The sequence below is a fragment of the Phoenix dactylifera genome, chromosome 3 (genome assembly GCF_009389715.1).
Source record: "Phoenix dactylifera cultivar Barhee BC4 chromosome 3, palm_55x_up_171113_PBpolish2nd_filt_p, whole genome shotgun sequence".
Lineage (NCBI taxonomy): Eukaryota > Viridiplantae > Streptophyta > Magnoliopsida > Arecales > Arecaceae > Phoenix > Phoenix dactylifera.
In genome coordinates this window covers 15533044-15550552 of record NC_052394.1, presented here as the reverse complement: position 1 = coordinate 15550552, position 17509 = coordinate 15533044, and the positions used below count along the sequence as shown (strand labels likewise).

At 40.2% G+C, this 17509-nt stretch overlaps 1 protein-coding gene across 2 annotated transcripts in view; it reads right to left on the bottom strand.

The window, feature by feature from the left end:
- The window catches only part of LOC103706325 (pre-mRNA-splicing factor CWC22 homolog), a 23778-nt gene extending 6269 nt beyond the window's left edge, over positions 1-17509 (bottom strand). The window contains exons 1-7 of one of the 2 annotated variants that reach the window (XM_039124728.1): positions 17384-17509; positions 8485-9261; positions 8267-8389; positions 8117-8183; positions 2458-2561; positions 2242-2344; positions 1851-2146 (exon numbers count right to left, since the gene is read on the bottom strand). In XM_039124728.1, coding sequence (XP_038980656.1) covers positions 1851-2146; positions 2242-2344; positions 2458-2561; positions 8117-8183; positions 8267-8389; positions 8485-9135 — 1344 coding nt within the window. In that variant the 5' untranslated portion in view covers positions 9136-9261; positions 17384-17509. Of the gene's footprint in view, positions 1-1850; positions 2147-2241; positions 2345-2457; positions 2562-8116; positions 8184-8266; positions 8390-8484; positions 9262-10089; positions 10214-17383 lie in introns of those variants that run through there. The other variant, XM_039124729.1, reaches the window with a different exon arrangement.

Genomic DNA, 17509 nt, shown 5'->3' with positions numbered 1-17509 from the left:
ACACCCCAAAACCATTCCATGTACTCATGACTTTTGCAAACTGTATTATATGGATATTTTCATACCTTTTTTCCTTTTAAGAATACAGATGTTCTAAATTTGAGGGATTTGTTGGGTCAAATTAAAATTTTTGATTATGCACACATGAGTATTACAAGGAATGTTACATAATGCTCAATACAACACCTTAAGTAAGGTTCTAACAAATACTGATATGATCCAATAACAGTCCCCATTCCAATAGTTTTTTCTCCTTATAATAGAAATAACAGTTGTTATTTGCTCATTTAAATTAGATTTTTGGGAATAAAAAATTGGCTCTTATATCAGCTGTTGTTAGCTGTTATATCAAGAAATAACATACAATGATGATAAAATAATATGTTTTTTAATTATGTCGTTATTCACAGAATAAGTAGATAATTTGGCATGAGAATTTATATATTAAATATTATTCTAAGCAGATGAAATTGAAAATATCAAATGTTATGAACAGGAAACAACTAAGTGATGAGGCAAGGTTTCAATTCTTTATTGTAGCTATTAACTAAAACATAATCTTCATAGGCCTCAAAAAAAAAAAAGCATGTTTGTTCTTCCCTTTTTTAAGGTGTAACTAAATTAAGCTCTCTTTTTTATCCTTTCTAAATTTTAATAAAATGCCTTTGACACATGTAGAGATGGGTTGCCATCTTTGGCTCCTGACTTCATAGAAGAATATATTTGTCATAAATAACATTATCACAGATCTTTCTCTTGGTTTATCAATTAATTTTATTATTAATTTTTATTTTATTCTTATTACGACTATTATTATTATTACTATGGTGTTGCATTGAATTTTTCTTACGAAAATCAATTAATACTATGCACAGATTTTTTTTGAGAGTAAAATATTTGATAGGGGTATTTTCGGAGAAAAGGCACCTATGAGTTTTAATTTAATTAATCTGCAAAAAATTCAAATACTATAATTCATTTCAAAGAGAATCTATAATTTATGATGCATTTTCTGAATCAAACAATGGTTTGCAAGTATCGAGTTTGCCTATTAATTTTCATACATGTATCCAATATGATCAAAAATGCAGCAGAAAGGCATCCTGACCATATCTTTATAGAAACAGTTGGCTTGGCAAATCGGCATAATAAAAGGATTAGATAACATCACAGTATGCTACTTTAAAGTAAGTTTAACATAGTCAAATTTGACTTAAATGGCATTATCACATAAATAATTCCTTCCCTTCAACAAGTGTTCTAATTTTTGCAGAATTCATGTTTTTTCCCTTCATCAGCTATCAAAATCATTAAAATTGTCCCATATATCCCCTCATAAATGATTATATCTTATCATGTTCCAACTATTTTTAACAATTACGAGTCAACAGTTTCAAACTTCATTATCAACACTGAAACAAGCAAGCACATTCTCCAAAATTGGGATGCACGGTTTATTGGCAATCCAAATTCCAATATATGTGTACAGGATACAAGATAAAATGTACCGGAAATCAGACGGCATTGGAAACATTCAGCTATTTTACAATAGATATTAATAGACAATACTACAAAACATCGAAGCAGCCATCATTTTAATAGAAGATGAGAAACATAAAATGATTTGAAGCCACTGACAGGACAGTATAAAATTCAAAATATCCATCTATATTAAGCCTACAGCAATTAAATTAGTCATTCTTTTCTCAGAAATCATATAATGAAGTCATATAATGCAGCCAATAAAAACATGATCACCTTTGACAAGCTTTAGAAGTTACAAAAATAACTAATCTACTAGCAGTCAATATAAACTAATGCAAGTGAAGAGTAAGGATTTTATTACTTACCTCTTGACCAGGCTCAAGTTTGATTTTTAACAGCTTATGACCAGCCTCCTCAAAATCAACACTTGACATGATTGTGAGATAAATAGTTCTCCGTAAATTAACAAGATTTGTCTCCGTCTCATCTTTTATTTCCATTTCCTCTGCTTCCTCCTCTTCAGATTCTTCTTCGTCTTCATCATCTGAGGCTACATCAGACCCTTCTTCATCTTCAGAAGACTCCATCCCAAGGACACTCTTCTTAATATTTTCATAAGCCTTCTCATCATCCAGAAATTTTGGATTTGGCTTAAAAACATCTGCCAATTAAACAAAAGAGTAACAAACTTGCAATATATTAGCCTATGTGGCAAATCACCACAACATAAAAGAAAATTTATAATTAATAGAATACCAAGATTTGTCTCTGGATCTATTTCATCTTCCAGGGATATTTCATGGGTAAATTGATCTTCTTGCTCCACAAGATCCAATTCTGGGCGGATAGCTGGAAATCCCTGAATATCGATGTGAAACCATATAAAATGATTGAGTGAACCATACACTTTGACTTAAATAATATAGAGACATGCATAATTCAAGACAATACCTACAGAAAGTTCAACCATACCTGAAATTTGGCTTTCCTTATTGCAAAAAGGCCTTCAATCAAGAATTGAACTCGTTTATCTATCTCTCCTTCATGAAGTATTCCCCTAAAACGTTCAAAAATACCTGCAAAGATTGAGAAATATAAAAGTTAACCATGAGAATGTAGATGTGTTGCTTGCAATACCTTTGGTATCCAATGCAACAACAAAGAATGCTCATCAAATGGCAACAGTATGGACTATGGAACTTTTGAACAGTACAGTTAAGTGCAATTGTGTGTTGCAGATGCTAACGAATAGGGATGCATACCTCAGATACAGATAATTACAAAACTAAACATAGGTAGCATTGTGCAGTCCGAGGACTCAAAGGTGCTGCTCTAAAATCTGAACTGCTATTTATATCCTCCTAAACACAACATAGATTATTCTTTACGGCAAAGTGAACCCTTGACAAAATTATACATATCAACCTAGATATGCCCAAAAAACTATGCATTTACATATGTCAGCAGAATATGAGGCAAAAAATGGTTGCCGAACTATAGAATGTTGGATCAAACAATTCATATTTGTAAGGATACCACAATGATAACTTCCACAACAAGACATTCACTTATTTGCACCATTCTTATATAAAATACTGAATGGAAAAGGAAAATCACCTATAATGAGTTAAAAATATCGGATGGAAGAGCAAAAACACCAATTATAAGTTGTCTAGTTGTGCAAAATCAATCAACTACCCAGCGTATGCCGAACCGGCCCGTACGGGCCGGTACAAACCGGTCCGGCCAGCTACCGGTACGGCGGAGCCGTGGAAACCGGTACAGGCCGGTTCCTTGCCGGAGACGAAGAAGACGAGGAGAAAAAGAGGAAGCGCGGGGAAGAGAGGGAGGGAGCCCACCTTCGGCCGCCATTGGAGAGCCGCGGAGGGGCGTCGGAGGCCGATGGGGGGCGGCGGAGGCCGGCGGGGGGCGGCGGAGCCCGCGGGGGCGCTGCGGAGGCCGCGGCCGCGTCACTGTTTCAAAAGAGACAGGGGACGCGGCCGCGTTTTTTAATTTGGGGATTTTAAGTGAAGTCGGTTTCGAAAGAAACAGGGGACGCGGCCTCCGCAGCGCCCCCGCGGGCTCCGCCGCCCCCCGCCGGCCTCCGCCGCCCCCCACCGGCCTCCGACGCCCCTCCGCGGCTCTCCGATGGCGGCCGAAGGTGGGCTCCCTCCCTCTCTTCCCCGCGCTCTCTCTGGTTCTCTTCTTCTTCCCCGGTTCCGGCGGGGAAGAGCTTCCCGGTTCGTACCGCCCGGAGCACGGTACGAACCGGCCCGTACCGGTCCGGTAGGCAACCGGTACGCCTACCGGACCCGGTACGGTGGACCTTGCAACTACCCGTAAAAGGTTTAACTAAGCTCCATATATATACTGAAGACAAATTTCAGCAACTAATAGAGACAACCATTAGTTATACCTGGATGTCTTGTTATAAATATCAGACAAGTATATGACATGCCAGCAATTTTTTTCCAGTCACACAAGACTTCCTCCCCTTAAGAAGTGGTTCACATAGCTTAATACATAGGTTAACATGGGTTAGGCTGCACCAGCAAAAACTAGATCCACTAAGCCACTTATATCAGTAAAACCAGACAATGGAGCTAACAGCTGATTTTATACTTGAATCAAGTCTCTAGCACCTGAAAAGTAAATGCTTGCATCTAAACCTCAGTATGTGGAGCTCAAGTATCTACCAAATAGGATAATACTCTAAATCTTCAGATAAGAACTTCTAGACATGACATTACTTAACATATTGCATTAATAGTTACATAGTGAGGTGTCATTTAGTGTAGTAGAAAAAGGGTTGGGATCAAACTAAGAAAAAAATTGTAACCATATTGAGAACAAAGTTGATCAAATTAAATCCCCCAAGGTCAAATCTTGTTGTCTGCTGTTTTCTGGTCAAGATTTGGTCACGCTCATGGCAGAGCAATAATAATTGTAGAGATGGTTCATGCTGAATACTTGAATGTATAAATTCCAAGTTCCTACCAAAGTGCTGGTAGCGTGGTCAAGCTGTTATCCATTTGTGCTAATGCTAAGTGTTGGACCAGATCCCACAAAACCAAGAACAAAATGGGTGGTCTGCTACATGGCAAACATGTATGATACTCCAACCTTGAATAAAATATACATAAGGAAGTCCTACCCAATATACATAGAAACATTATTTAACCATAAGATCAACCATCAGATGGAGGATTTGGAAATCCTGGTTGGGTATGCATTGTAGTTAACTATAGCATACCCTAGCTAGGGCCTTTGCCATGACATGAATGGTTTAGGAATACATCGTACAGAAAAAATGGAAATGACAAATGCTTATTTGGATTGAAAGTGAGGGGAAAAAACTGGGCAACATAAGCATAATAATCCAAAAATATAGCAAAAGGAAACCCATTTATCATCTTGCAGAGACCTAACAAGGAAATAAGTGGAAACAAACATAGAGAACATATTGGCTTATTTGTCATTGCAAACATGAATGGAATAGAAGAAAATATTAGAGGTTGATTACAAAAACAGAAGACCTAGATAAGATAAGAAAATGAATGTGGACTCCATATGGCCATATGTACAAATACAGCATCTATAGTAAAAATGAAGGGTTAAGCACACTACATGATTTAGACTATACCTATACAGCAGAATACATTTATAAGAAAACCGAATTACGGTGATCTCATTGCCAAAAAGAACTTCCTTCCACATAACTGAGCATTTCCACAAACAGTGCAATGTTTTTGCAGCTTGATCTAGCATGCAACATGAGGGTGAGCTTTGGTGCAACAATACAATCGCTCCCTTGTGACCCGAGTGTCATGGGATCAAAACACGGAAATAGTATTCCGCACTTGGAGGTAAGATTGTGTACATCTAACCCTCCACAGACCCAACAGTGGTGAGAACCTCATGCATCGGTCTGCCCTTTTTATATGAACATGCAACATCAACTCTTTTGGACTGCAATGGTAAAAGCTGTTATACTAAGTGATGCAAGGATGGCAAGGAGAGTAAAGCAATGAAGAGATAAGAGGAAATAACCACCAGTACATATTCTAGTGGTATTGAATGTCAACAAAAACTTATTTAGGCAATGGTTTGACAATAGAGATCAATATCCTAACTTAAAACTTTATCCCAAATATATATATCAAAGTATGACTACTTTATGGATCTGAATTGAAGATTAAATACCACAATCATAACCATCCAACCTTCTTCCCAACTATTTGGGATCAGCTTTACGGACCTTCGCTAAGTATTGCTATTTAGGACTACCTATGATGTTATTCTTAGCTACTCCATATCCTTCTTCATAACCTCCATCTAGGTTACCTCGGATCTTTCCCTCACAACCTTCCACACAAAAATTAAAATACCTCTTCTTACTAGAGCCTCCTTAGATCTTCATTATGCACATCCAAGCCATCTCAAATGATTTTCCATCACTTTGTCCTTAATACATAGCAACTTCTCCAACCCTTTTATACATTAATTTCTTAATCTATCCTTTTTAGTTTTACCAAAGATCTAACTTAGCATTCTCATCTCTATCGCACTACTTATGAACTATCATTATTACCCAACATTGCAAGTTATACAGCATTACAGGCCTTGTCGTTGTTCCATGGATTTTTCCCTTAAATTTCCAAGGCATGTGTCAATCACATAATACTCCATATACACCTCTTCATACAACCAGCTCTAATTCTATTACCTATATCTATTCGTATCTCCCCATTAATTTGTATAATAGATGTTAATCATGGAACCAATTACTTGGTGATATCTCTTAATCCATCAATCTCGATTGTAATTTCACCTTCATTTCCATTCACCCCAAATTTACATTCCATATACATTGTCTTTGTTCTATTGATTTGTAATACTCTATCCTCTAAAGCTCCATTCCATAAGCCCAATTTAGTATTTAACCTAGTTCTTTTTTCATTAATCAACATTGTATTCTCAACATCATAATACATTTTGTTTATTAGTAGTAGGTTCAACCATAATTAGTGCAAAAAAAGTATAAGCTTAGTATTGATCCTTGGTATAAGCCTATTGTGATTGGAAACACACTTGTACCACAACAATTCCTAACAATTTTCGATGCTACAGCATATATACTCTCAATTAATATGCCATTTATGTAAAATATTGCTTCTTAAACCCCACCAAATTACTTTTCTTGGTACTCTATTATAAGCTTTCTTTGAGTTAATAGGCACCACATATAAAGTTCTTCCTTTTCTCAATATTTTTTCCATCAACTGCCTAAGTAAAAAAGCTACTCCGCTGTTGACTTTTCAAGCATAAACCCAAATTGATTGTCTGAAATTGTTGTTTTCTTTCTTAATCCTTGTTCAATTACCCTTCTCCACAATTTCATAGAGGGACTCATAACGTTAGAGGTGGCCCTAAATTGGAATTCTCGATAAATGAGGATCCATAAAACCGATTCCAAATAGCTAAAAAAGGACAAGTTGTTAAGGTTATGATTATGGTACTCCTAAGATTAGTTCCTCAATTATTAGAAAAATTTTGTGCATCACTTTTACTTATGACAGACTTCTCCTCCAATCATTTGGAGTTTTCTTGTTTTTCAGAAACTTGTTAAATAAGCTAATAAACCAAGTTAACCCAATATTTCCTATGATTTTCCCAATCTCTATAGGTATTTCATCTAGGTCTTATTGTCTTAGCATTTGGCATTCTTTTCAGCTATCTCCACTACTATCTTATGGATTATACATATAGAATGTCGCCTCCTCCCTAACTGCACTTCTTCGATAAAAATTTCTGCAGTAGAATCCCATTTAAATTCTTTTAGAAATAATGACTCCAATTTTTTTTTTAGGTTTCTCACTTTTCACTATCCTCACTCATAATCCATCTACTTCAATCAGTATCTTTAGATTTCCTTTCTCTAACTTTAGATATTTTATAAATTTCATACTCACCTTATTTTGAACCTAAACTATCATATAGATTATCGTACACCACATAGTTAGCTTTATTTACAAGCCTTTTTGCATCTTTTTAACAAATTTCACTCCTAATAAAATTTAACAATTGCATGAATCTTGTTGCCCTCAAAGAGAGTTTTGTATCAAACTGCAATATTTGGAAACTTCCTACAGCCATGCTTGACAATTTAGCAATCCAAAGCTCCCAGTACAGTACAATAAGGATTATTCAACTGGCTTGAAATTTCACTTCCTCGGTAACTCTTTAAAAAACCAGAATTTGCAGTTTGCAGCTATAGAAAAGCTCTTTTTAAATCAAGCTTTAGGAAGCTAGGAACATAAACAAGAACAACATATAAGACCAGGTTTTTTTATTTGTAAAAGTAGATGTTCGTCGCATATATTTTAAACTTGGATCGCTATTTAGATAATACCTATCTACATCCTCCCTTAACATAAAAATATATGTATATGTGTGTGTGAATGCATGCACGTATAAGCACATCTTTGTAGGTGGTCAACAACAGCTAAACAATCAACTTCCACAAATGAAACAAACCATAGAGCACAATCAAATTATCAAGCTAAAATGCCCCAAGCATACATCAGCTAAATAAAATTACAATTTGCACTAAAAACTAAATCCAACTCACCATGGAGACCTTGAGGGGAGAAATCTTGAAGCAATGCTCCACATTCTTTAACAAAACCTACAGCCACCTGCACAAGAATAGAAGATGTACACATAAGGATGGTTCGACTAAACTTAGCATGATGAAAACACTTATAAAAGAAAACTTTACCTCTACACTATCATCAGTGGGGTTTTCCAGCAACACTGTTAGAAGCTCTAATGCAATAATCTCATGGGCTACTTGTTGATTCACAAGATGAGCTATAAATTTTGTTGCAGCAAGTAATTGAGGCTGACATAGAAAATATTCACCAAATATATTAGTACATCATCCTTTCCTAATCAAAAGACAACGGCAACTGAAAGGTGAGGAACACAAATGCAAACCTTGTCATTCCGTTTATATGCCCTTTTGAGTTGTAACACGATTCTTTTCAATAGAAGCAAACCCACTTCTGGGAACTTGGTATTCACAACAGCAACTAATGCAGCAAATACATCTGTAAATCCAGGTGACGCCATCTGTGATTTCATACATGACCGGCAGAACAGGCCCCGCCCGCGGATTAGGTTTTCTGAGAAAAGCTCGGGGATTATATTCTTGATGTTGGTGGCATTGACTTTGTTCACGAGTCCATTAATGCTCTTCCGAAGAGCATCCCAGCTGAGTCGCTGGTAGGCCTCGCTGCTCTTGTCCTGTACCTCCCGCATCATCTGTGCCATCCTGAACGGAGGGATGTATACACCACCAGTCCTTCCCGCATTGGAATCAGGCATCGGTGGTGGCGGTGGCAGCTCGTTTTCGACTTTCTTGGTTTCTTCCTCTCCTGGATGGCTTTCTTCCATATCTCTATCTCTATGTCTTCTATGCCGTGCTCCGCGGTCATCATCTGTGTTCTTCTCTCGCCTTCGAGGGCTTCTATCATCATCCGAGTGCTGCTTCCTGCGATCCCGCTCTCTGTCTCTCTTTTTGTCTCGCCGGCGAAGGCTATTGTCCCTCTCTCGAGCCCTAACATCTCTACCATCCTCGCCGTCCATCCAGCTTGTTCGAGGCTCAGGAACTCGCCTCTCTCGGTATTTTATAAGGGGCGCTTGGTAACCCCAACAGAATCATCACCGGTGATAACTAAGGTGATTTGATCCCAAGTGACCTAAGATTAACTGATAAAGGAAGGTTTTATATAAATATTCGATAAAATAATAGATATGATTTAACTCATATGATTTTGATGAGTTTACATGATTAAGTCATGATCAGCAACAGAGTTAGCTTTCTCATATCGTAGCTTTATAAAAATAGACAAAATTAAATAGACTACTTAATATAATATTAGTTGGCAATAATAATTGTCCGAAAACACAAGAAGTGCATGAATTCATTTTTTTATAATTAGTACAATAATATAAATAAAATTATGAACAACTCAATCTTTCTAAGTTATGCTTGTTTATAAAGAAACAATATTTAGAGGCATTATCTATTTAGCATATGATATGTGATAACCGCCCCACTCCCAAGAGAAACGGAGGGGGGCCATTACACCATCGTGCAGGCGTTTGTAACGCCTGATGGTGGGCGGTTACAACCGTCCGCCTTCCCCAGCAATCGGAGGCTACAAGAAGCCCCGATCGGTGGAGAATTTCAACATCCTCTTCCCTCTTCTCCATTGTCTCTCTCTCACAAACCTTCACGGTTGGCAGGATCCGGTGTTAGGCCCACGCCGCCGGAGAAGAGGGCCGCGTCGCCGGAGTAGGAGACGAATGCATGTGGCCGCGAGCTACGTCGGCTACAAGCCGCGGCGGCATGGGAGGCCGCAAGCCGCGGCGGCATGGGAGGCCACAAGCCGCGGGGCCGCAGGGTCGGCCGGTGCCGCGGACCGGCCGGGGAGCGCCACCGGCTGCGGCTAGGGCCCTCCCCGAGTACGATCTCCCCTTCACGGGAGAAGGAAGGGGGAGGAGGGCAAAAAAAAAAAAAAAGGCTTAAGGACTTACCTGGGAGCCGCCGGCCGGCCTAGGGGGGGTGCTGCTCGGCCTCTCCCAAGCCCTCCTCCTTTTCTTCCGTCGCGAGAGAAGAGGAGGAGAAGAAATGAAGGAGGGAGAAGAAGGTTCGGGAAGGAAGAAGGAAGAAAAGAAAAAGAAGAAAAGAAGAAAAAAAAGAAAAGAAAAGAAAAGAAAACAAAAGAAAACAAAAAAAAATCCCTAACGGGTCCGACCTAACAGGTCGGATCTGAGTTCGGGTCCGAACCTGTTAGGCCCAAATAAAAAAAAAAAAAATGGGTTTAGCTAAATTTGTCTAAACTCGATCCCAATCAGAATGGGCTAAGTCCGAACGAACCCAAACTATAAATTGGGTTAAATCCGAACCAAATTAAGCCCAATTGAGTTGGTCTGAACCCAATTAAGCTGAGTTAGTCTCGGCAGACCCAAATTGAATATGAAATAAGACCAATTCAAAACTAGTTTAAATAAATTGAGACCAAATTGACTTCAGGCTGACCCTGACTCAAGCCTAAATCAGCCACATTGACCCTGGACCAAAATTAAATCTAACTGGACTTGAAATTGAGCCCAATAACCTAATCAGAAGACCAAATTGACCCGAAAGGGCTAGACCCAATTAAGAACCGAGCCCAATTCTTTAATTAAAGACCCAATTGACCTACATGAACCCAATCTGGTTCTAAATCGAGGCTAAGGGCTCTAAATTAGGTAAATTGGACTTGAGATCCAAGCAAGTAAATTCATGTTATGATAAATTAGAAAATTATGAAATAAATAGAGAATAATGTGACCCTTATGTTATTTATTTAGGTAATTAAGGATTTGTCACCCGGACGTAAAAAAAATTGGAAAGCATATTGCTGTAAGTAACCTTGGCACTGATCTTAAAGTTTTTAAATTACTGTTTATTCATCATTATGAAAATGTATTGCTTATGATATATTTTCCTCAAAATTAGGATCAAGTATATGATTGCATGTGATACATGAATTTGATTAAAGAGCATCCTTCATGAATATTTGATGATGTATGAATTATGAAATTATGATTATGTTAGACTGTATGAAAAATGATATTTGAGGCATGTTTATGCATTTTAAATTATATAATGCCATTTATCATTTTCCAACCTATTTATGATGATTATGATTTATGAAAGAAAAAAAATATGATTTATGAACTCTCAGATAGCTATGACCACCTCTAGAAATAGAGGCCAGTCGACACCCTAGAGCTAGCATCCAAAGAATAACAGGCTCTCTGCCAACGGGTTAAAGTTGGTAACGAATAACAGAATTAGTCGACTAAGATTAACAGGCCCTGTCACGGGATTATAGTGACCATAGCAGCACATCCGTCTGAGAGTATGTTTTATAAAGTATGGATAAATGGCAATATTTCTATATAATTTGCATTATCATGATTTTGAACTTTCATGGATGGAACATGCATTGCTTTATGACCTGATTTGTGTATATCATCTATAAAATGTTTTATTTTGCTACAACTGATGGCTTTTTAATCACTGCATTGGCATAATTGTACTTGATCCAATAAGATAGTACTTGGTTACTTACTGAGCTGTGTAGCTCATATCTTTGCATCTATTTTTTTTCTACAGATGAATAAGACTACTAGGAGCAGGGAGCTTGGTGTTATTCAGGGTTGGGGTAACTAAAAATGTTATGTAATAATTAAACTTTAGAAGCTCTGTACTGTTCCAACTTCATGAATAATGTTATGATATTAGTAAATGAAACTATTTATTTTTATTATGAAATTTTAAGTGGCTTCATGTTATTGTGTGCATAAGATTGCAATAGCACGGCCGTGTCATGATCCGGATTTGGGGCGTGACATTTAGTGGTATCAGAGCAATAGGTTTAATAAAGAGTTAAAAAAAAAGTTTTAGTAAGGGAAATGGGTAGTTAAGTCTCGTTAAATTAAATTCGGCATATTCAAAATAAAGAAAATTAGTTAATTGAATTATGCTAATATTTTTATAGGTGAAAATGAGGAACAGAGAGAATGAAGTCTTGGCAAATATTGCAGCTCGGAGGAGAGGAGCAAGAGGGAGAGGAGTTGCCAGGCAGCCAGTCGAGCAAACTCCTAACCCAGATGCCACCCAAGCCGATTTTGCCAGAGCAAGTCAGGTGATGACTATGCAGCAGCAAATGCAGCAACAGATGCAGCAGCAGATGCAACAGCAGATGCAGATGCAGCAGCAGGTGCAGGTGCAGATGCAGATGCAGCAGTAGGTGCAGGCCACTGTCCGACTTGCACAGTCCATTGAGTCCTACTATGAGCGATTCCTTAGGCTCAACCCACCTATGTTTGATGGTGGAGCTGACCCTCTGGTTGCTGAGACCTAGATTCGAGAGATGGAGAAAATGTTTAAAGCCTTGCAATATCCCGAAGAAGTGAAAGTCAGATTGGTTATTCCTATGCTGAAGGGAAATGCAGAGTTCTGGTGGACGACCATTGAAGCTGCACTCTTGGGTGAGGACGAGCTACCGACATGGGAGGAATTCAAGAAGATATTTTATGAGCAGTATTTTCTTGAGTCAGTTAGAATATCTAAAGAAAATTAATTTTTATCTCTGAGGCAGACAGATGATATGACTGTGCTAGAATATGCCAACAAATTTACTGAGCTGGGTCGGTTCCGTCCTCAAATGATAGAGGTTGAGAGAAGCAAGGCTAACAGATTTGAGTAGGGCTTGAGAGACGAAATTCGATCCCGGTTGTCAGTTCTGATCCTCACCAGCTACGGAGAGGCCCTGGAGAGAGCATTGAAGGTAGAAGCAGATCTGAAGAAATCATAGAAGGAAAGAGGTGAACAGAAAAGGCTCGAGATGTCAAGGAATCTGAGGAACCGGTCAAGGAACTTTGAAGGCCCTCCTAGCAAGAAGAAGAAATTTAAGGCTTGTCATTATTGTGGCAAAATGCATTCTGGTCCTTGCTTGAAGAGAATGGGAGCTTGTTTTATATGTGGGCAGCCAGGACACATAGCCAGAGATTGCCCAAACAAAAAGAAGGTTGAATCTGGACCTTCTAGACCAGCTGATCAGATGCAGAGAGGAGCTGCACGGGTGTTCGCACTGACACGACAGGATGCTAGTGCTAGTGATAGAGTTGTGGCAGGTATGATTCCCATCAACTCTGTTGATGCTTCAGTACTATTTGATTCTGGTGCTATACATTCCTTTATATCCTCCAAGTTCTCTGCATCCTTACATCTTATGCCTGATAAGTTAGATGAGCCTTTACTTGTTGCTACCCCTCTTAAGAAGACAGTAGTGGTTGATTCTGTTCATAAAAACTGCATAGTTCAGATAGAGGACAGAAATTATTGGCTGACTTGGTACTGTTAGACATGTATGATTTTGATGTTATCCTTGGTATGAATTGGTTGTCTGAATATCATGCTCACAATGATTGTTTTGGCAAGAGGGTAGTGTTTCAGATACCTGGTGAACGAGAAATTTTCTATCAGGGTGATGCACCCACTATGAATCCCTCTTTGCACATTATCTCTACAATGAGTGTAAGGAAAGCCCTCAGAAAGGGATGTCAGGCCTACCTAGCTTGTGTGGTAGACACTACAAAAGAAACAAGGCTGGAGGATATCCCTGTTGTGAGAGAGTATCCAGAAGTATTCCCTGATGATCTACCTGGATTACCTCCTGATCGGAAGATTGACTTTCGAATCAATCTCTTACTGGGTGTTGGACCTATCTCGAAGGCTCCTTATCGGATGGCCCCGGCAGAGCTGAGAGAGTTGAAGGTCCAGCTACAGGAAGTCCTAGAGAAGAAATTCATTCGCCCGAGTGTTTCACCATGGGGAGCTCCTGTACTATTTGTCAAGAAGAAGGATGGAAGTATGCAGCTGTGTATTGATTACCGGGAGTTGAACAAGGTGACAGTGAAGAACAAATACCCTCTACCCCAGATTGATGATTTATTTGATCAGCTACAAGGTGCACAAGTCTTCTCCAAGATAGATCTACAGTCTGGGTATCATCAATTGAAAATTCTAGCTGATGATGTGCCGAAGACTGCATTTCGAACGAGGTATGGGCACTATGAATTTTTAGTTATGCCATTTGGACTAACCAATGCGCCAGCTGCTTTTATGGATCTGATGAACATGGTCTTTAAGCAGTATTTGGATCAGTTTGTTATTGTTTTCATTGATGATATACTGATCTATTCTAAGAGCAAAAAAGAACATGAAGATCACTTGAGAGTGGTATTACAGATTCTTCAGGAGAATAGATTATATGCCAAACTGAGCAAATGTGATTTCTGGCTGGATAGTATTGTATTTCTTGATCATGTAATCTCTAAAGAAGGGATGTCAGTGGACCCAAAGAAAATAGAAGCAGTGGTGGATTGGCCTCGTCCTACTAATGTCACTAAAATCAGAAGAAGCTTCTTGGGTTTGGCTGGTTATTATAGAAGATTTGTGGAAGGATTCTCTCAGATTGCTACTCCTTTGACTCGTTTGACCCAAAAATGAGCAAAGTTTGTATGGAGTGAAGATTGTGAGCAAAGTTTTCAAGAGCTAAAGCAAAGGCTGGTATCTGCTCCTATTCTTACTTTGCCAACCAGTACTGGAGGTTTCACCATCTATAGTGATGCCTCCAAGAAAGGATTAGGCTGTGTACTAATGCAGAATGATAAAGTAGTAGCCTATGCCTCTAGACAGTTGAAGCCATATGAGCAAAATTATCCGACACATGATTTGGAGTTGGCAGCAGTGGTCTTTGCTCTGAAGATTTGGCGACATTATCCGTATGGTGAGCCTTGTGAGGTTTTTACTGATCACAAAAGCCTAAAGTATATATTTACTCAGAAGGAATTAAACATGAGGCAAAGAAGATGGCTTGAGCTACTAAAAGATTATGATCTAAGCATCAAATATCATCCGGGAAAAGCTAATGTTGTGGCAGATGCTCTCAGTAGGAAGTCAGCAGTAGGCTCCATATCTTTGCTTACCACTCAGAAGCAGATTTTGAAAGATTTTGATACGATGCAGATCGAGGTGATTACCAAGGATGCTGGAAGTATGTTGGCTAGTTTGTTGGTGCAACCTACCTTGATAGAAAGAACAAAAGCTGCTCAACAGACAGATGCACATTTGTGTCAGCTTAGAAATGATATGGAGAGAGGGTTACAACCCGAACTTCGAATCCACCCGGATGGTACTCTGCATTTTGGTAGTAGATTATGTGTGCCCAAGGATGCTGATCTAAAAAGAGAGATTCTGGAGGAAGCTCATCAGTCTCGTTTCTCTATTCATCCCGGCAGCACTAAAATGTATAGAGATTTACGGGAACATTTCTGGTGGAACGGCATGAAGAGAGAGAGATAGCAGGATTTATAGCTCGGTGCTTGGTATGTCAGCAGGTAAAGGCTAAGCATCAGAGACCGGCTGGTTTGCTAGAACCACTAGAGATTCCAGAGTGGAAATGAAAGCACATTACTATGGATTTTGTTACTGGGCTTCCGAGGACAGTAAGGAGGAATGATGCAGTGTGGGTGATTGTTGATCGTCTCACGAAGTCAGCTCACTTTTTATCCTTTAGGGTTGGCACTTCACTTGACAGGCTGGCTCAGAGGTATATTGATGATATTGTACGCTTACATGGGGTACCAGTAAACATTGTGTCTGATCGGGACCCCTGCTTTGTATCTGAATTTTGGAGAAGCTTCCAGACTGCTATGGGCACTGATCTGAGACTCAGCACTGCTTACCACCCTCAAACTGATGGTCAGTCAGAGAGGACGATCCAGACCTTGGAGGATATGCTACGGACTTGCACTGTTGATCTGTGAGATTGCTGGGATGATCATATATCACTAGTGGAGTTTGCTTACAATAATAGTTATCATTCTAGCATCCAGATGGCACCTTATGAAGCCTTGTATGGAAGAAAATATCGGTCTCCTCTACATTGGGATGATGTTGGAGAGAAGAAGTTGTTGGGCCCTGAATTAGTTTAGAGTGCTAGGGAGAAGATTCTACTGATCAGGAAAAGGCTCAAGGCAGCTCAAGATAGACAGAAAAGCTGGGCAGATAAGAAAAGAAGAGAAGTGAAATTTCAGAGGGGGACTTTGTACTCTTAAAAGTTTCACCCTCGAAAGGTGTTACAAGATTTGGAAGACATAGTAAACTGAATCCTCGCTACATTGGACCCTTTGAGATTTTTGCCAGAGTAGGGGAGGTTGCTTACAAACTGGCTTTGCCACCAGAGTTATCTAGTGTGCATAATGTCTTTCACGTTTCTCTTCTACGGAGATACATTCCTGATCCCAGCCATATAGTACAGCACGAGCCCCTGCAGATTGATAGAGACCTGACTTATGAAGAGTATCCTTTATGCATCATTGCTCATAAGGAGCAGGTCCTGAGGCGACGTATCATCCCTTATGTGAAAGTTCAGTGGAGCAACCATTTAGAGAGAGAGGCCACATGGGAACTTGAGGAGGATATGCGAGCAAGACATCCGCAACTCTTTGACAATGCAGGTATGTAAATTCCGAGAACGAAATTCTAATAAGGAAGGGAGAATGTGATAACCGCCCCACTCCCAAGAGAAACGGAGGGGGGCCATTACACCATCGTGCAGGCGTTTGTAACGCCTGATGGTGGGCGGTTACAACTGTTCGCCTTCCCCAGCAATCGGAGGCTACAAGAAGCCCCAATCGGTGGAGAATTTCATCATCCTCTTCCCTCTTCTCCATTGTCTCTCTCTCACAAACCTTCACGGTTGGCAGGATCCGGTGTTAGACCCACGCTGCCGGAGCAGAGGGCCACGTCGCCGGAGTAGGAGACGAACGATCCCCTTCAGGTAACGCCCTTCCTCATATTTTATTCTTGGTAGATCTAGATAGTGATTAGATAAAAAAAAGAAAAAAAAAGGGGAGACGGGCGCCCGCTGCATGTGGCCGCGAGCTACGTCGGCTACAAGCCACGGCGGCATGGGAGGCCGCAAGCCGCGGGGCCGCAGGGTCGGCCGGTGCCGCGGACCGGCCGGGGAGCGCCACCGGTTGCGGCTAGCGTCCTCCTCGAGTACGATCTCCCTTTCACAGGAGAAGGAAGGGGGAGGAGGAAAAAAAGGCTTAAGGATTACCTGGGATCGCCAATCGCGGGTGCCGGCCACGGCCGCAGGCCACCCGCCGCGGCCACGGGTTGCGAACCACTCGCGCGGCCGTAGGCCACCTGCCACCGCCGCCCGCACAGCCGCAAGCGCGGCTGCGTGTGCCGCAGGCCCAGCCGGGAGCCGCCGGCCGGCCTAGGGGGGGTGCTGCTCGGCCTCTCCCAAGCCCTCCTCCTTTTCTTCCGTCGCGAGAGAAGAGGAGGAGAAGAAATGAAGGAGGGAGAAGAAGGTTCGGGAAGGAAGAA